Consider the following 20,405-nt stretch of genomic DNA (forward strand, 5'->3'; position numbering starts at 1 on the left):
CTGACTATGCCAAATTCTTTTGGTGTGAGTCACCAGAATTTTCCAGCATCACTGGAAAATTCTTCAAGAGACAGGACTAGCAGACCACCTGACCTACCTCCTGAGAAATCTGTATGCAGGTCAGGAAGCAACAGTTAGAACTGGACATGGAACAACAGACTGGTTCCAAATTGGGAAAGGAGTAGGTCAAGGCTATGTATTGTCATCCTGCTTATTTAACTTATATGAAGGGTACATTTCACATTTCATGTGAAATGCTGTACTGGATGAAGCACAAGCTGGAATCAAGATTGCTGGGAGAAATATCAATAACCTCAGATATGCAGATAACACCACCCTTATGGCAGAAAGTGAAGAACTTAAGAGCCTCTTGATGAAAGTGAAAGAGGAGAATGAAAAAGCTGGCTTACAGCTCAGCATTCAAAAAACTAAGATCATGGCATCTGGTCCCATCACTTCATGGCAAATAGATGGGGAAACAATGGAAACAGTGAGAGACTTTATTTGGCGGGGGCTCTAAAATCACTGCAGATGGTGACTGCAGCCATGAAATTAAAAGACACTTGCTCCTTGGAAGAAAAGTTATGACCAACCTAGACAGTATATTAAAAAGCAGAGACATTACTTTGCCAACAAAGGTCTGTCTAGTCAAAGCTATGGTTTTTCCAGTAGTCATGTATGGATGTGAGAGTTGGACTATAAAGAAAGCTGAGCGCCGAAGAATTGCTGCTTTTGAACTGTGATGTTGGAGGAGACTCTTGGGAGTCCCTTGGACTGCAAGGAGATTCAACCAGTCCATTCTGAAGGAGATCAGTCCTCAATATTCACTGGAAGGACTGATGCTGAAGCTGAAGCTCCAATAATTTGGCCACCTGATTCAAAGAACTGACTCATTGGAAAAGACCCTGATGCTGGGAAAGATTGAGGACAGGAGGAGAAGGGGACAACAGAGGATGAGATGGCTGGATGGCATCACTGAGTCAGTGGACATGAGTTTCAGAAAACTCCAGGAGTTGGTGAAGGAAATGGAAGCCTGGCGTGCTGCAGTCCCTGGGGTCTCAAAGAGTTGGACACGACTGAATGACTGAACAACAACAACAAGAAAAGCGATACAAATGAATGTGTGTGCCAAACAGAAGCAGACTCCCAGATATAGAAAGCAAGCCAGGGATTACCAAAGGGAAGCAGGAAAGCAGAGGGACAGATTAGACACACGGGATTAAGAAGTACATGTATATAATACATAGGCACCAAGGATATATTGTATAGCCCAGGGAAGTACAGCCATCATCTTATTATAGTTTTTAATGGAGTACGATCTTGAAAAACAAAAGAATCACCGAATCACCATGTTGTGCATCTGAAACTAATATAATATTATACATCAACTATAGTTTAAAAAAAAAAAAAGGAAAAAAAAAACACTAAGTAATCCTAATCTTGTTTCGTTTGGGGAAATTTAGAGGCAGGTGTGAAAAACACCCCACACAGTTCCTGGCACCAGAGGCACATGCCTTCACTGCTCACAGGTTCTAGCCCACTTTGCTGGTAGCAAAACAGTCTGTTACAAAGGAAACAAAGTCTCTCCATGCGACACTGTATGCTCTGGTTGCACTCTTGATTCACGTGGACCTAGCGTTTGCTGTGCTGGAGCCATCACTACGGTGATAGCCTTGCACTTGCATCCACAGTGTCCTCGCGACACATCAGCAGAACATCCCAACCCAAGAGGGAGAGAGTAAACAGGTCTGTAGACGTCACTGGTATCCAACAGAGGTGCTCTTGTTTGCAGATGCCTCCGCAGCCCTGCCCCGCCCGTAGTGCCCCTCCCACGCCTCCCTTGCTAGCATCCTCAGGCCAGAAACCTTGGAATAGTCCTTGAGCCCATCTTCTCCTCACCTCCCACAGCCAGTCTTTGAGGACGCCTGTTGATCTGTCCACACTCTGACCGTGACTCCCTGCCTCCCCTGCCCACCCCTCCCCTTGCCATCACCATCATCTTCCACCTGAATTCCCACAGTTGTCTCTCCACTTGCATTTTTGGCCCCCAACTGCCTCTTCTATTTAAACAGAAGTCAGCTAAAGGCTTCTCTGCCACTCCAGTGGTTGGGAGTCTGCCTTGCACCACAGGGGTCACTGGTTCAATCCCTGGTCTGGGAAGGTCCCACAGAATGCAGAGCGGCTAAGCCCGTGAGCCACGACTGCTGAAGCCTGTGCGTCTGGAGCTTTGGCTCTGCAACAAGGAAAGCCGCCGTGGGGAGAAGGCCACACACAGCACCGAGGGAGCAGCCCCTTCTGGCCACAACCAGAGAAGAGCCTGCCTGCAGCGATGAAGACCCGGCATAGTCAACAATAAAAATAAATTAAAAGGCAGCTAATACCTGTTCTCTCTTCACAGCCTCTGAGTGGAAATGATGAGCTGTGGGCAAGGATGTAGAGAGACCGGAAACTTGCTCATTGCCTGTGGGAGAGTCCAGTGTTGCAGCCACTGGGGAGTACGATATGGCTGCTCCTTAAAGGCTTACACCTGAAATTAGCCTGTAATTCAGCAGTTCAGCTTTTGGACGTGTACACAAAAGGACTGAAAGCAGGGACTTGAACAGATGTGTGTACACCCATGTTCATGCTATGCTATGCTAAATCACTTCAGTCGTGTCCGACTCTGTGCGACCCCATAGACAGCAGCCCACCAGGCTCCCCTGTCCCTGGGATTCTCCAGGCAAGAACACTGGAGTGGGTTGCCATTTCCTTCTCCAGTGCATGAAAGTGAAAAGTGAAAGTGAAGTCGCTCAGTTGTGTCTGACTCTGCGACCCCATGGACTGCAGCCTACCAGGCTCCTCCATCCATGGGATTTTCCAGGCAAGAGTACTGGAGTGGGGTGCCATTGATAGCAGCACTATTAATGATAACCAGAATGTGAAAATGACCCGGGGATGAGTGGATAGACAAAATGTGGTCTCTCCTTACAGTGGAATATAATCCAGCCTCAAAGAGGAAGGAAGTCCTGAGACATACTGCTGCATGCATGAAGGCATGATGCTAAGCAAAATAAGACACTCGTGGGTCAGTCGCTCAGTCGTGTCCAACTCTTTGCCACCCTACGGACTGTAGGCCACCAGCCTCCTCTGTCCGTGGGATGCTCCAGGCAAGAATACTGGAGTGGGTGGCCGTGCCCTCCTCCAGGGGATCTTCCCGACACAGGGATCAGACCAACATCTCCTCTCTCTGCTGCATTGGCAGGTTGGGTGCTTACCACTAGCACCATCTGGGAAGCCCTCACGCCAAGAACAAAAGTAACTCTTGGTGGTTGCTCACTGATGTCACCTCCCGCTATTTCCCTAGCAGGCTTCCCTCCAGCCACAGAGACCTCCCACCGCTTGCTTGACCTTCTCCGCCCCATTGCCCCCACAGGGCCTTTGCACCTGCTCTCCCCTCTTCTGAGATACTCTTTCCCGGATGGCCACATGCGTAGCTCATCCCCCAGCTGCCTTCAAGCCTTTACTCAGCTGCCAGCTCTCTTCAGATTTAAAGTCTTCCTCAGCATTTCCCACTCCCTACACGTTCAGTTACTAAGTTGTGTCTGACTCTTTGTGACCTCAAAGAGTAGCCCACCAGACTCCTCTGTCCATGGGATTTTCCAGGCAAGAGTACTGGAGTGGGTTGCCATTTCCTCTTGCAGTGATCTTTCCGACTGAGGAATCGAACTCTATCCCCTTCTCCCTGCTGTACTTCTCTTCATGGAATGTTTCCTCTTCTAAACATCAAACATTATTGATGTTTCCTTTTTGTTTTCTGTCTTTTCCAGCAAAATGTGAGCAGCGCTAGGGCGGGACAGTCCTGTGTTTTATGTTAGGTCTTCCATACCTAGAGCAAGACTTGGCAAGAAAAAGGGGCTGAATGTATATCTTTTGAATGAGAAATTAATATCACAATTGCTTGTGTGTGTATGTGCCATTTTGTGTAACTTGGGAGTTCCTTGAGGGTTGAAACCATGTTTTTTTCTTTTCATCTTTACATTCCAAAGCAACAAGAAAAATGCGTAAGCAGTAGGTATGTGACAAATATGGATGATGAGAAGGATGATATTTAGATGGATGGATGATGGATTGTGGATGGATGCATGACGGATGCATGATGGATGGATAATGGATGGATGAATGGATGGTGGATGGATGGATGGATGACGGATGATGGACCAGTCGGATGGATGGATGACTGGACAGATGGATGGATGGATGCATGGATGGAAGGAGGGCTAAAAACAGACAGTGATGACTTTGAGTTGAAGAAAGCTAGATTTGACAGTCCCAAGTCTAGAATGGGCAAGAGACTTTAATTCCCAGTAAGGGCCATCTCTGCTGATATACGGAAGGGTGTCTGAGGTGGGCGCATCATTTCATGAGCCATCCATTACTCTTTGCTGTGACTTCTGATCCATAGCTTTGCCTTCACCCCACATCTGCACGCAATAAAGCTTAGCTATGGCATCCATATGTCTCTAATGCAAACAGCAGGGCATATACTTCTAAAAAGTGCTATAAAGGGCAATGGCTCGAGAAACAACCGTCAGGAGCATGAGCTTTTTATTATTTTAAAGGGCATTTCAACGACACTGCTGAACGTTTTCTGACCATAAGTCTGACTCCTGTCCTCTCTCTCTTTCTTTTCTCCTCCTCTCAGGATATCAAAGCAGACTGCAATACTTGTGTGGAAATAGAGGACAGAAAGGTAAGTCTATATTTTTCATCTTTTTGGTTTCAAACAAAACAAGATTTCTGTGATTTAAACCTAAGTGTTGAAGGTATGCCTTGCTGGAAGCCGGCTTGCAAAGGTGATTCACATGCTGGTTTTAGACATATAAAGCCAATCGTGTTTTTAAAATGTCTTTTTTTTTTTTTCCTTTGCAATCTCAGTTAGATCTGACAACTTCACTGAAGATTGCTTAGTGTAATTACATGTTAAAAAATTGTGCTGATTTTTGTTTTAGTCATCTGCTTCTTTTCAGAAAAATAGCTCATTTATCCTTAACTCATGTCACATTTTAGTGGAATATTTTGGTTGATTATTATGTGTAATATGCCATATATGATATAGAATTATAGGACATTGCATATATAACAGAAGAATGTATACTCTTAGGCTTTTTAGGGTGTGCCCCTGAAAATAAATATAACTGATTTATAGGTAAATATATATATATATATATCTGCTCTATACATTTTGGCTTGAAAAAGATCCTGTACTGATTCCTGTCACGACATAGTCACATGAGCAGTGACTTTCTACGGTATAAACTTATTCTCGTGATGTTTTGTGGTGGCGTACAGGAAAGGGAGGTCATTTGCTTTGTATCTTAAGATTTCCCCCCATTTATCTTCTTGTTACACTGTGTGGACCCGCTCAGGACAGGCGACCCCTAGACAATTGTTCTTTCCTTTAATATTTTCGGTCCCCCTTTATTGACAAGAGTTCACAGAAGTTTCCGTGGAGGAGCGTGTCCAAGCAGACCAAATTTTACCTTTAATGCCTTGGATTAAAACAAACAGACAAACAAAAGGTCAAATAACTGGATTGAGGGTCCATATCTCCTGGCTACTTTTGACACCATTCTACAATTTTGAAGGATGTTTCTCTCTGCGACTGTACCATTATTGTTGAAGGCAGTTATTATTTCAAGCTGAGGTTTTCAGCCCTGATTTTGTGCTAGCTCAGTCATCCGCTGATTAATAGGGCAGTGAGGACTTTTCAAAACAAAATTTGCTTTTAAATAGAAGGCAGGCGCCATGCGTCATCTTAAGGAGGGTTAATCTCCATAGTTTGAAGGCAGAGATGACACCGTAGCTTAAATTTGAGCCTGATGATCCTAGCTGAGTCCCAGTTGCGTCTTGTCTAGTTTGCAGGCAAAGGTGTTGTAATTCATATTGGTGTTCGCTGCATGTTGACAAACTGGTGTGCCTGCTGTGTGCCTGTTGTGAGTTGGGCAAATGGAATTGAGGTGGAATAGATGTTCCCCATCTTTTTTTTTTTTTTAAATCTGTTCCCAGGGACTCTGCTCACCGCATGAGAGCGTGTTCCCTGCCTGCTTCCGAAGTTCAGGATCGCTTCCTTGGGATTTATTTATTTCGTTGTTTATTTTGACGGGGCTGGGTCTTCATTGCTGCGCCTGGGCTCTCTCTGGTTGTGGCCGGTGGGGGCGACCGTCCCGTGCAGTGTGGAGGCTTCTCACTGCAGTAACTTCTCTCGTTGTGGAGCAGGGGCTCTAGACTGCAGGCTCCGTAGCTGTGGGGCACGGGCTTCGTTGCTCGGAAGCACGTGGAATCTTCTTGGACCAGGAATTGAACCTGTGTCCCTTGCATTGGCGGGTGGATTCTTAAACCACTGGACCACCAGGGAAGTCCTTCCCTTGGATGTTCGTGGAATTCATAAACGTGTTTCTGTATAGTTTTTTGGTTTGTTTGTTTTGTTTTACTTTCTTTGCCAGTTGTGTTGGATTCCAGATTCCAGAAGGATGATGCTGTTGAAACAACATCACCTCCGTCACCAGCAAGATAAATGAACAAGGAGGATATTCTCTGGGCAGTGTAAGCTGGTCGCACACTCCACTCTTCCACCCAGACCCCCTTTGGCTCATGTTTCATGATGATAGTGGTCTCCCCCATCTATGGGCGCTCTCTAGTGATGACTGGTGGGGATAAGTCAGAGGCGATCATTCTGTACATAACTTCAACTGTTTTCAAAGAAGAGTAACAGACTCATACACACACTTAAGTTTCCGTGCTTTGTCACGGACAGTTGGGTTGAGTCGGGCACTTCAAATGAAGCCTCATGTCTGGAGGGCTCGCCTGTTGTTTTCCAGCCCTAACCGCACGTGACTGACTGCTGCTGAAAGAGAGGGGTCCGGCTGCTGGCCATTCCAAAGCCAATAAAGAGGCAAGGTTGGTGGGAAGAAAGGTTTGCTTTATTTCGGAGCATGTCAGCTGGAGCGGTGGGGGGTGAGGGTGGACACATGCCCAGAGGCCAGCTCCTCCGGGACGGTCAGTGGGCAGGACCTTTTAAAGGGGAGTTCGGGGGTCCGTATGCAGAGAGGGGGAGATAAAGTCAGAGACAGCGCAGTCGGCTCTGACAGTCCTCTTGAAGTGGGTCTGGTGGTGGTTGTTTCGCTTCCATTGTTTCAAGTCCACTTCGTCTTCAGTTCCAGCATCAGCTTGCTCCCACGTCCTAGAGGCCAGTTCTCGAAATTACGGCAGCTCCCATCATGGCTACACTCTGTTCGTTGTGCAGTTAACGTTCTCCACCAGGTGGGGGTTTCAGTATCTGCAAAACAGCTCCCAGCTTATGCCTCAGTGTTATCTTCTGCCCTTGAGAAGGGGCCAAAGGTCCTTGACTCCGCTTCAGGACTAAACTCGTACTGTTTGGTTCTGTTTGACTGTTTTCCGTCGCTTCTGCCTTTTCTGACTTCTCTGATTAAACTTATTCTTTGACTGAAGTTGTTCTGCAGACAAAAAGTGGGTGGAGGACATGGGAGGGAGGGACCATAACGCCCTGCTGTGTTTCGTGTTGACACGTGAATTCTCTGAACCTTTGACTGTATGCAACTGGTGGTGACTCCTAGCAACACACCCACTGCCGTGCCTGCTTCCACTTTTTGCCGTCTTACACGCTCATGGCATTTTATTCTCTTTCTTCAAGAGAAGGACTCTTCTTTTTTCTTCCTCTGAGTTCTGTTCTGATTACTTTTTTTATTTTTTCAATGTTCGTGAGTCTCACATCAGGGCTGTCCTTTCTCTAGATGCCCTAATGTGGTTGGAAGTGGAGTGAGATACAGGATGTAATTCTGCCTCTCAGGGTCCCGTGTCTCAGTGGGAAAGTCCTAATGAAATCTGGTTCCCCTGGAGGAGGGATAGTGTCCCCAACCTCCGGAGAGAAGTGCCAGTCCCATCCCTCCGGCCAAAGACGGGGCATGAGGTCACGGAGGCAGACGGCCGCCCCGGCGTCTAGGCTACCATGTCTAGGATGCCGTTTGGGGACTCTGTCACCCCGACGTGTAATTATGAAATTGCACCATTGAAGTGATGACAGGCTCTCCTGTATGAGCGTGTGTGTGTGTGTGTGTGCACGCACATCCCCCTCTATCCATTCTGAATGCTTCTGGCAAAATCAGTAATTTGATAAAGTGGAGTTGAAGTGAGAGGAGATGACAGGTGCCAAAATAATAAGTCAGCTGGCCTCTGAAGAGGCAGCCCCTTGGCCCCGGGCGGAGTTTTACGAAGTGCTGAGAGCTCTGGAGGAGACCTAGCAGTGTTTTCCTTACAGCTCGATTGCCTTTAGTTAAGAAAGCTTAACGTGGCACCCACTGGGCTAGATGGCTTCCAGGAACTGCTTCCCGTTCTCTCGTTTCTCCCTGCTCTTTCACCTCGCTTCCTCCTTGGCTGCCTCTCCTCCCTATATTCTGTATGCAGGGATCTATTTGTGTGGTTCCATCTGTGTTTTCATCTGACATATTGTTGAGGATCTTCTCGACAGAAGAATTTTAGAAGACAGAAGATCTCAAGCTTTCAGTAGGGTCTAGTAGGGTCCTGGGGGCTTTCCAGGTGGCTCGGGGGTAACGAATCTACCTGGTGACGCAGGAGACGTGGGTTCGATCCCTGGGTCGGGAAGATCCCTTGGAGGAGGACATGGCAACCCACTCCAGTGTTCTTGCCTGGAGACTCCCAGGGACAGAGCAGCCTGGCGGGCTGCAGTCCATGGGGTCACAGAGAGTCGGGCATGACTGAGCAACTGAGCATGCACGCACACGATAGGGTCCCTCCCCATCGAGCTTCTCCAGTTTCAGGCCCCTTCCCACTCTCCTCCACTCAGTAGGGCCATTTCCCTTGAGATGAGTCATTTTCCCGTCGAATCCTAGACCAGATAGAATGATGGGAGATAAACGGTGAGTTTGAAGAGATGGAGAGAGCCCTCATCTTAATGAAGAGCCATAAAACCACTCTTCCTGGCCTGCACGGTCTGGTCTGAGTCTGTTGACAGAAGGAGAGAATATATATATATATATATATATATTTTTTTTTTCTCTCCATTCCTGTTTCTCTGTATCCTAGCTGCCTCCTTTCCATCGGCAGACGGTGAGCTAATTGTCTCTTGGAGAAGCCTGCCCGCTTGTTTATGGAGGGGTTCATGGTGTGTACCGGAGTGTGATTTCATTTTCTGCTTCCCATTCACTTTCAAGCCCAGCCATGAGCAGCGCCCCTGAGTCTGGGCCCCACACTTGGATGGTTTCCTGGATGTTTCCTAAAAATTACCCAGAGGATGTCACAGGCAGATCTGAAAGGCCGGTAGCTTTTTTTTTTTTTTTTTCCCTCTAAGTGGGAAGCAGAGCTCAAAAGGTCTCCTCCCACAGGTCAGGGCCACGGAGCTAATGCAGGTTTAGCCAAGGCAATGCCAGGTAACCCATTCCTCCGAGTGGCTGCCCAGCCTTTTGAAACCTTCTGCACCTGACTTTACACGACCTGCGTTGCTTGTGGGAAACGGAGGCATTTAAGTTCATTTTTATTTGTGGTGTAAAATCCATCTGAATTTCAATACTATTATGAGGACTGAGGTCCAGGTGATGAGAACAGAAGCTGATGGATCAGTCAGGAGGAGAAACTGTCAGGAGAAGATGAGAGCCCATTTGTCAAAGGCTATAAACACCGACAAGTCTTTCTCTCCTCACTTACCGCCTGGCCTGGTGTGGCTAAACAGTTTCCCATCTGATAAAAATTGCATGGGAGAAGTTTGAGAGGTTTTCAAAGTTAAGGCGACTTTCAGATTGGGTCCAAGTGAAGCTGTGCTGGTGATGTTCTGGTGCCGTGGTGAGTGCTGGGAGTTTGGAACATTTCCTGTTTCAATACTGAACCTGGATCAGGCATCCTTAAGTACCGCCAGATACTGACAGCAGCTAATGTACAAGGAACCATCGTTATGCCCATTATGCGAAGTGAAAACAAGGAAGCTCAGAGAGGTTGAAAGTTTTGCCCAAGATCACCCAAGCGACATCACAGGCTAGGATGTGAATTCAGAGATTCTTATTTCTGAAGCTGTTTTCCTAGCCCTGAAGCTGTATACTGCCTCGTGCTGTGCTGTGCTGTCTCTTCAGTCGTGTCTGCCTCTCTGACCCCATGGACTGTAGCCCGCCAGGCTCCTCTGTCCATGGGATTCTCCAGGCAAGAATCCTGGAGCGGGCTGCCATTCTCTTTTCCAGGGGATCTTCCCAACCCAGAGATCAAACCTACGTCTCTTATGTCTCCTGCATTGGCAAGTGAGTTCTTTACCATTAGCATCACTCAGGAAGCTCCATCTACCACCTTACAGATATATTGCTGCTGCTGCTGCTAAGTCACTTCAGTCGTGTCCGACTCTGTGCAACCCCATAGACGGCAGCCCACCAGGCTCCCCCGTCCCTGGGATTCTCCAGGCAAGAACACTGGAGTGGGTTGCCATTTCCTTCTCCAACAGACACACTAAAGGGAATTAAATGTGTGAAATGCAAGAATAGCCCTTTCCAACTGATGCATTTGTCCCTGGACTGGTGTCTTCACCCATTTCCAGGTAAATGGCCTAATTTTCAATCTGGGGCATCCTTTCGATGCCCACATTTAGTTCTGAGTTATGGTGGAGATTTATCAAAGCCTCGTGAAGCCTGGCCTTCTGGAGTGCCCCTGGCACCTGGCTGTGGGAATACCAGGATTTCTTCTGGTCTTGCAGACAAGAGATAATGGCACCAAGATGTAGTTCTGGCTTCAGTTTCCAACAGACCTGGTGCGGTTCCTAGCTTTTGCTCTTCTCACAGCATCTGTGCAAGGGTTAAAAATTCTGTGCTCAAAGCCGGCGTTAACCGAGGACCCCCATTAAAACCATACATACTCTGGAGCTGGGACAATGAAAGTGTTAACTGCTCAGTCGTGTCTGATTCTTTGAGACCCATGGGCTATAGCCCGCCAGGCTCCTCTGTCCATGGGATTCTCCAGGCAAGAATCTTGGAGTGGGCTGCCATTTCCTCCTCCAGGGAATCTTCCCAACCCAGGTCTGCTGCATTGCAGGCGGATTCTTTACCATCTCAACCAACAGGGAACCCCAAAGTTCTGGACTTTAATCCCAGTTCTCACGTAGCGACTCTGTGACCTGACCTTGAGAGCCTTTTGTACTTTAAATCAGTGTCCATTTTTTTCCATCTGTAAACTGGAGATAATAAAATCCATTTGGAATTTTGACTTGAGGCAGTGACAAGGTAATACTGCAAAGTCATGTGTACAGTGCCGGGCACAGAGTGAGAACTCAGTCAACCGCACCTACTTTTCTCTTTTGTTTTTGCGAGGGTCCACATCCACAGACATTCTGTATCACTTATAATGAAATGTCTTTAAAACAAGGAGCCCCTGGAAAGTGTTATGGGGGCTCAGAGAAATGGGCAGGACCTAGTCGACCTTGGGAATGTTTTACAAAAGAAGAGACGCTTGGCTGAAGTCAGGAAATAACAAAGTCACCTGTCTGCTGTGTCCAGGCAGGAATCACACCTTAGTGAAGTGAGACAGAGGTTAATTGTAGGGGAATATGGTAAATCCCCTCCACAAAAGCTTCAAGATCCATTCCACGAGTGAGTTCATAAGTCCGATTTATTTGTCAGTCCAACAAAGTTGGGCTTCCCTGATAGCTCAGTTGGTAAAGAATCCACCTGCAATGTAGGAGACCCTGGTTTGATTCCTGGGTCAGGAAGATCCCCTGGAGAAGGGATAGGCTACTTGCTTCAGTATTCTTGGGCTTCCCTTGTGGCTTAGCTGGTAAAGAATCTGCCTGCAATGCCGGAGACCTGGGTTCCATCCCTAGGTTGGGAAGATCCCCTGGAGAAGGAAAAGGGTACCCACTCCAGTATTTTGGCCTGGAGAATTCCATGGACTGTACAGTCCACGGGGTCTCAAAGAGCTGGACACTGCTGAGCGACTTTCACTTCACTATTTCCAGCAAAGTTAGCCTAAGTCCCCAACTAACGTGATTGACTATATAGTACTGTACTGTTATAGGTTTATAATACTTTTCACAAAAATAATACGTAAAAAAAAACACAAAAAATAAGGAAACATTTTTAATCTTATAATATAGTATCTTGAAAAATACAGTAGTCTAGTACAACAGCTGGAACTCCAGGGCTGGAGTCGAGTGAACAGGCAAGAAAAGTTACTGCCTGGAGGAGGAGGCAGGTGGGAGATGGTAGAAGCAAAGGACCATCAGCCACAGGAGATGGAGGGCGAGCTGCAGTTTCACTCACTCCTGACGCTGATGAAACAGCTGTTTGCATCTTTGAAAGTCTGCAACTTGAAGGCCTGTATGTAAGGGACTGACTGTATGAAGTGTCAGGTGGCCTTGAACTCAAGAGCAGGGCCCCCTGTGTGGGGCTGCTATTTGGGGAGGGCATATTCAGTGCTGCCGCTTTCTCAGCCAGTTTGGAAATCCAGATGTTAATATAAACATCCTACTGAGTTTTGTGCAAACTAGATAAAACATATATTCAGAAAAGAGTCATGAGACTTGCAAGGCTTGAAATGGACAAGTTGAGCCTCATGGATGAGGAAGAGGTCTGGTGTGTGTAATGCCCCCCCTTCACCCCCGGGGGCAGTGTCTGATGAAGGCTCTCTTGGCAGAGGGAATAGCATAGATGAAGATACAGAGGTGGAGAAGAAGGCGACATGTGTAGGGGAGATCAGGGTCCAACATGCATGTCCAAGAGTGGCCCGAAGGGAGACTGGCACAGTGAGTAGGTGGAGTGTAATGGAGGGTGTTGGTTATTACACCGGTGGACTAGGGCTTTGCGTCCATCTCCCTGCCAGTGAAAGAGAGAGTAAGGGAGGGCATGACCTTGCTGAATGGGGCCAGAATTATGTGGCACCAGGGAGGTAGTTGAAGACTTGGGTGGCTAACTCAGACAAAGAGGGAGCTATGAGGGAGAAAGCAGAGAGAGGGGACAGAACGCAGAGATGGACCCACAGAGACTGGCCCCGGCTGAGTGCAGGCATGCAGGGAGATGAAGGCTTTGATTAGAACAAGCTGATATCAGCCAGGACCCTGAAAAAAAAAAATGGGGCTGGGTGGTCTACCAGGTGCCCTCCTTTAAAAGATGTTTGGTAGGGACTTTGCTGGTGGTCCAGTAGTTAAGACTTCGAGCTTTTCCAATGAAGGGAGCATGGGTTCAATCCCTGGTTGGGGAACTAAGATCCCACATGCTGTGAGGTGTAGCTGTCCCCTGCCCCCAAGAAACAAAAACAAACAAAAACCCATTAAAGATGTTTGACCAAGGAAGACCATGTTTCCTAAGGTCCAGCATCACCCAAGTGTGACATTCAGATTTTAGATGAGGGACGGTGGGGTCTGCAGACCCGATCACTTCGTGAAGGGATGTCAGTTATTTCTCAGACCTTCGGTTTACATCAAGGAGACAGAGTTTGGAGTCTTGTTTGTTTTGTGTTTGTTTCTGTAACAAACACAAAGACCCAGCACATTTGTTATTCTACTCTTTAAACCAAGAGACCAGTAACCCTTGACAAACAGTTCTGTTGATACTGTCTAGCTATAATTTAGTGACATTGTTTTACTTTTGAATGGGGGTTACATTCTTTCTCTGACAAAGAATCCTGTTCTGTCCTTTTATGTCAGTAAGCTATTTTTAAAAACAATCTACTTACAGTTTTTAAAAGTATTCTTTAATCTATTAAGGACACAATGATTGAGTTCCTTTAATGACAATCAGATGCAAATAGGAAAAGTGTGTGTATGGATTACAAATCCGGAGTTTAGAAAACCCACCATTTTCTAATCAAGGAAGAAGTTTGAGTTTGCATTTGGGATGTTTCAAACTCTACTTGCCTACAAGGCTGACCAGAAATGGGCAAGAATGGAATTAGGGGTCCAGGCTGGAGTGCAGACAGAAGGGCACGGGTCTGCACTACCAGAGCCACATAGGAGATGAAGAGAATGGTCTGGATTTGTGAGAGAGTTTATCAACCCTACCCACGTGTTTTGGTGATTCTGAACCACGGGTCATGGATGGCTTCACCCAGGAACATGTCAGAATCTGCTCAGCTGAAGTCTCTATATACTACTGGCTGCCTTGAGGAGTAAAGGAGTTGATCAACATGGACAATAAATTAATCTCCTGGATTTCAGAGGCTTAGATGCCAGTGAGGTTGAAAATGAACACAGAAGAGTCACCAGGGTTGGTTTTCTTTTAGCATTGCTATCTCGCTGTGGGGGTGGGAGGGGATTAGTCCTCTGGGCTCTGACAAGCAGAACAAAGACAGAGAGAAAGGCATGGTCCTTACCCAGAGGGGCTCTCCCAGAATGAGAAGCAGTCATGGAAGAGTTTCTCATTAAAGACGGAAATGAGATCCTCAAGGCAGAGAGGAGCAAAGCCTGCTACAGTGAGCTCCATTTGGCGAGACTCACAGAATGTGTCTGGAGATTGGATTTCTTTTCTGCTCCAAACTTCCTTTGTTGAAGGCTGATGGCATGTATGCATTACACAGGAAGATACTCCAGGATGCCCCAAAGCTGTGGAAATGAACATTAAAGCATCCCCAGGGGTTGATAATTTGAGTTGCAATTGAAGAGGGACAAAAGGTAGAGACTCCTGGGTGGGGTGCAAAGATGGAGTTTTGTAGGAAGAAGCGTGGCAAGTCTTGAGAAGTGGATAGCGGTCTGGGGCTTGAGAGGGGGCGGAAGGCAACCACGGGCCAGGCACTGGAAGCCTTAGACACACGGGGATGTTTGTCCTTTATCCGAGAACGATGTCTGTTGTATCTGGAAGGGGATCAGATGATATCAGATGCAGAGAGACAGAGCCATGGCCCCACGGGGTCTCCTTGCTCACAGCTTATGCGTGACTGCTGAGACCTCTGCTGGTCGGCCCTGGCCGCACTGGTCTCTGGCCAAGGAGTAGGGCTGTGTCCTCTGACACCAGCAAAGACTTGACCTCTGTGGCTTGACCTTTCTCTTGTGCCACCTCCTGCCTCTCATGCAGCATACTCAAGACTTGGAGTCTTCTTCAGATTATGAGCTGTTATTCCTCTTGGGCGAGGCTCTCTTTCCAAACGAGTTTGCACCCACTCGCCAGCTGTGGTTGGTTTGGCCGAGCTTGGTGCTCACTCTTGTCCCCACCATCTCCCGCCAAAGAATGGTGCCCTTCAGGGCAAGCATGCTAACAGGGATCAGCCGTTCACAGACTCGGCTCCTGTGCTCAGCACGGATTTGTGGCCAAGATCTGGGTGAGACTTGGTGTGCCCACTGCAAGCTGACCCTGCGTTGTTCTTGCTCTCTGCTGGAAGCAACAGTTGAGTTAGATATGGAGCCCGCCAGCATCAGTTTTACTTAAACTTGGGCTCCAGCCAAGAGAAGGGATGATAAACCTCCGTGTCTTTAGCTGTGTGTTCAGAACCTCACAGAGGAGAGGATGGAAATGGACTTTGGAGAAGAGCCTTCTCCAAAAATTGTGGAGGGGGTGGCTGCCAAGAGATCGTTTGCATTTTCGTTCACTTGTACATAATTTACTCAAAAGATGATGTTGTAGTGACTGCAAAAGTGTAACAGAGGAGTGTTCTAGGTGATAGAACTGCTTTGAATTCTGATTTTCTGGTGATTAAACGAATCTATGTATGTGTTAACATCCAAATAGCTGCACACCAAAATATGCCATGCTCCAGATTTTGCTGTGTGACAATTTTAAAATGGAGGAAAGCTGGGGAAAGTGGGGTGATAAATAAGAAGAGAATGGCACCATGGAGGGGATTTTTGCAGAAAGAGCATGTTCTTCTGATAGTTCAATGCCATGATTTTGAGCACTTTGTGTTTCAGATCTTCTATTGGTATCCTCAGATTTGAGGGCAGTGGTGGTTTCTATCATCTTTTATATGATGAACAGAATAGTGTCAAATGGAAATTATGATTGTACTATATAAAAGATTTCAGGTATTGCTTCTCGGCCTTTTGGCTAAGAGTTAATCATTCAGCCGTGTCCGACTCTTTGTGACCCCATGGTCTGTAGCCTGCCAGGCTCCTCAGTCCATGGGATCCTCCAGGCAAGAATACTAAAGTGAGTAGCCTTTCCCTTTTCCAGGGCATCTTCCTGACCCAGGGATCAAACCCAGGTCTCTTGAACTGCAGACAGATTCTTTACTGTCTGAGCCACCAGGAACTAAGATCAAGCATAAAAGTTCGTGGTAAATGAACAAACTAGAGCAGTAAAGAGATCGAGCTTTTTCCTTTGTGAATTTTAAAAAATGATGTTGTAAGTACAAAAGAGTTTTGGAATCAAATAGATCCTGGTTCTGCTCTTTGCTAGTTGTGAGATTTCAGAAAAGTTATCACAGCTTTCTCATCCACAGCCACACCCTTGGGAAAATGGTGATAGGTCACGCACGCTATGTATGGATTATTATTGAGGACTCAATAATGAGAACAATATTAATATTAATATAATAATGTTAATCAGGACATCTTCCGTGGCATAATAGAAAATCAAGTTGAACCAGATTAAAGAGAAAGCAAAGATAGTCATTGGGTCCTATGGCAGTCAAATTGGGCTCTCTTCTGGTATTACATGTCCTAGGGTCTAAACTTCTAATGAGATTACCATGGAAAGAAAGAGCTTCTTTTCCAATAGTATCAGTACAGCCCCTGAGAAATGCTTGTCGGCTTCACACCAGTCTCTTACCGTATTGGGGTAGAGCAGACTAGAGCTTCCCTGCTGGCTCAGATGATAAAGAATTTCCTTGCAATGTGGGAGATCTGGGTTCAATCCCTGGGTCGGGAAGATCCTCTGGAGAAGGGCATGGCAACCCACTCCAGTATTCTTGCCTGGAGAATCCCAGGGACAGATGAGCCTGGTGGGCTACAGTCCTTGGGGTCACACAGAGTCGGACATGCCTGAAGCAACTTAGCACGCACCAGCACCAACTCCCAGAGCTGTAGAGAACAGTCCTCTCCTTGTCCATCTCTCTCACCCTCAACCAGAAGTAGGATGGGCCGCCTCTGAATGACCTGCATGGACCAAGCGTAGAATGAAGTTCCTAAAGGAAGCCTAGACTTCTTCTTTCCCAGAAGAGAAGATGGATAATCATTGTAACTAGCACACGCAGAGGAGTGACTGAATATGCCAGACATGGTTTTTTGTGTCTTCTATTAATATGATTGGGTCCTTATAAAGATCCTTTAGGATACTACCCCCATTTTACAGACAGGAAAACTGAGGGGAGGAGGAGGTGACTAATGCGCCAGAGATCACCTGGGGAGATGGTGTAGGATGGGATTCACATCCAGGTGGTCTGCCTTGCGTTCTTAACCATGAGGCTATGCTGCTGCTTCTAGGGCTGCTGCGCAGGAGAGAAAACAAAAAATTAAAAAATTTTTAAAAAAAGCAGACTTTGAATGCCTCGCAGGCTCAGTGCCTGTCTCACACATAAATGAAGCTCTGGTTATGAGAATTATTGTTGTGGAGCGCTCAGTGGAACAGAAATAGCCCAGGCCAACGCCAACTGCATCAGAGTGCACGCCTGCGTTCAATTCCCCCTAATAACTCATCCTGCGGTCTCCTCTCGAGGTCCTCAGGGGTCTGCCATTCAGTGATCAGAACACTCGTGGTACCAGTCAGCACCTTACCTCCCCGCATGGCTGAGAGTTATTTTGTCTCAACTCCAGGAGGGGCCTCTGTGCCTGCCTCTTAGATTCTATCTGCAGGTTAACTGATGCTTTCTCTTTTACTCAACTTTGAAAATGAGATGTTAGTCGTACTTTCCTCTTTCATATATTTCAGGAAAATTTGAAGGTGGTGGTGAAGGGGGGGAGGCGTGTAAAAATGGGAAGAGCTTTTCAAATGGATGTGGTGAGGAGTTAAACCAGCCTCTGACAGGCTGGGAATCCAAATGACGGGATGGGCAGTGCTGGGCGTACCTCTCAGGAGCGTTCTGGGCTGAGAAGTAACACAGCACTGTGAAAAGCTGGAGACGTGGATCAGGCTGTTTGTCTGATATATACTTTCTGGCTTTGGAAGTTTGTCTGAAGAATCACAGGTTATAACGCAGGGACTGAGAGCTTTCACGTGGGATTCTCAAAAGTCTGGGTTTGAATCCCAGTTTGGCCACTTCCTGCTTATCTAACCTCTCAGATGCTCAAGTTCTCAGCTCAACCAAGAGGATGTGAGAAACTGCTTTCTGGGGTGGTGGTGGAAATCAGTGAGTTAATATGCTTAGAGGACTTAGCATCCTGGCTGGGTGCAGAATTCAGTGAAAGCAAGTTGGCCTTCTTTTGCATTTTTTTAAAATTGGGGTGTAGTTGGTTTACAGTGTGGTACAGCACAGTGGATCAGCTCTAAGTACACATATACCCTCTCCTTCTTAGGCCTCCCTCCCCGCCATCCCGCCTCTCTAGGTCATCGCAGCAGGTTCCTACTAGCTCTCAATTTTAGCCATGGTAGTGTAATATGAGGGCTTCTCAGGTGGCTTGGTGGTAAAGAACCAGCCTGATAATGCTGAACTCACAGGAGATGTAGGTTCTACCTCTGGGTCAGGAAGACCCCCCTGGAGAAGGACATGGCAGCCCACTCCAGTACTCTTGCCTGGAGAATCCCATGGACGGAGGAGCCCGGCGGGCTACAGTCCCTGGGGTCTCAGAGAGTCAGACACGACTGGGCGCACACTGGAATAGTAATGTGTGTGTGTGTGTGTGTGTGTGTGAGTTCCAACCTCGCAGTCCACGCCGATGCCCGCATGCCCATTCTTCATGTCTGGGTCTCTCTTCCTGCTCTGCAGAAAGGCGCATCAGTACCGTTTTCCTAGATTCCACATATATGCATTAACATATGATGCTTGCTCTTCTGACTTAACTGTGTTCTGTGTGACAGTCTCTACGTGCCTCCGTGTCTCTGCAAATGGCAGTTTCACTCCTTTCTAGGGCTGAGTGATATCGCATTGTAGAGACGTGCCATGTCTCATTGTTGCGTTCTTAGAATGCTTTCCTCCTGCTCTTCCTTTAATCCGTGTCTCAGTCTCCTGGGTCTCTGATAGGACCAGACAAGTTTCATCTGCTGCCGCTGCTGCTGCTGCTAAGTCGCTTCAGTCGTGTCTGACTCTGCGACCCCATAGACGGCAGCCCACCAGGCTCCCTCGTCCCTGGGATTCTCCAGGCAAGAACACTGGAGTGGGTTGCCATTTCCTTCTCCAGTGCATGAAAGTGAAAAGTGAAAGAAGTCGCTCAGTTGTGTCCGATTCTTCGCGACCCCATGGACTGCAGCCTACCAGGCTCCTCCACCCATGGGATTTTCCAAGCAAGAGTACTGGAGTGGGGTGCCATTGCCTTCTCCGAAGTTTCATCTAGGACCAGGTAAATAAATAGCCAAGCTAATGACAAAGCTGCATCTAGATACCAGCTCCCCAGTGGGTTTTCCGTTTCCTGTAGGGACTTATCAATCTGGGTGAAAGTGCTTAGAGAAGGGTTGGAAAGCACAGTGAAAGGTGCACCCCCAATGACTGGAAGCTTATTTAATCTCTGGTGTCAACTCAGATGGATCGATAGTGGCTGCGTAGAATGCTGTTAATGAGGAGGAGTCTAAGTTGTAGATTCTACCAGACAGAGGGCATGGTTGATGAGTGATGCCTGCCAAAGGTGAAGGAGCGAGCGTTATGGCATGTCACGTGTGCCGGGAGGAGATGGTGCTTGGTGGGGAATGTGGCAGCTGATGAATGAGACATACGCCATTGCTCTGTTTTTAAGCCCAAAGATGAAGAGAGCATAGGAGCCTCATGCTCGTACGACTTTCACTACTTGCTCTTGTTTTTGAGCATGCCTGTCTCTCTTTTTATCTTATAGACTTGCAGTCCATGGAGGCTCAAACAGTTTTATAGAGCGTACATGGCTTAAAAAAATTCAGCATATAAGAGCTTTCTTTTAAACATAATTTTAAACTTCTTAGTTTATATTGGGCTTCCCTGGTGGCTCGGACAGTGAAGAATCTGCCTGCAATGTGAGAGACCCAGGTTCGATCCCTGGGTCGGGAAGATCCCCTGGAGAAGGGAATGGCTACCCACTCTAGTATTCTTGCTTGGAGAGTCCCATGGATAGAGGAGCCTGGTGAGGTCCACGGGGTTGCACAGAGTGGGACATGACTGAAGCGACTTAGCATGCACATCTTTTATATTGGAGTATAGCCGATTAACTATGTTGTGATAGATTCAGGTGGGTAGCAAGGGGACTCGGCCATGCATATACATGTATCCTGAATCCCCTAACTCCCCTCCCATCCAGACTGTCACATAATGTTGTGCAGAGTTCCGTGTCCTGTGCGGTAGGTCCTTGTTGGTTATCCATTTTAAATACAGTAGGGTATACA

The 20,405-nt window shown here is 47.2% G+C and overlaps 1 protein-coding gene across 4 annotated transcripts in view; it reads left to right on the forward strand.

Moving 5' to 3' along the window:
• Positions 1–20,405, forward strand: part of RBFOX1 (RNA binding protein, fox-1 homolog 1) — a 1,098,419-nt gene that overhangs the window by 26,347 nt on the left and 1,051,667 nt on the right. For all 4 annotated transcript variants that reach the window (XM_018040930.1, XM_018040927.1, XM_018040928.1 and 1 more), the window contains exon 2: positions 4,682–4,729. In XM_018040930.1, coding sequence (XP_017896419.1) covers positions 4,682–4,729 — 48 coding nt within the window. The remainder of the gene's footprint in view (positions 1–4,681; positions 4,730–20,405) is intronic.

The sequence above is a fragment of the Capra hircus genome, chromosome 25 (assembly GCF_001704415.2).
Source record: "Capra hircus breed San Clemente chromosome 25, ASM170441v1, whole genome shotgun sequence".
Lineage (NCBI taxonomy): Eukaryota > Metazoa > Chordata > Mammalia > Artiodactyla > Bovidae > Capra > Capra hircus.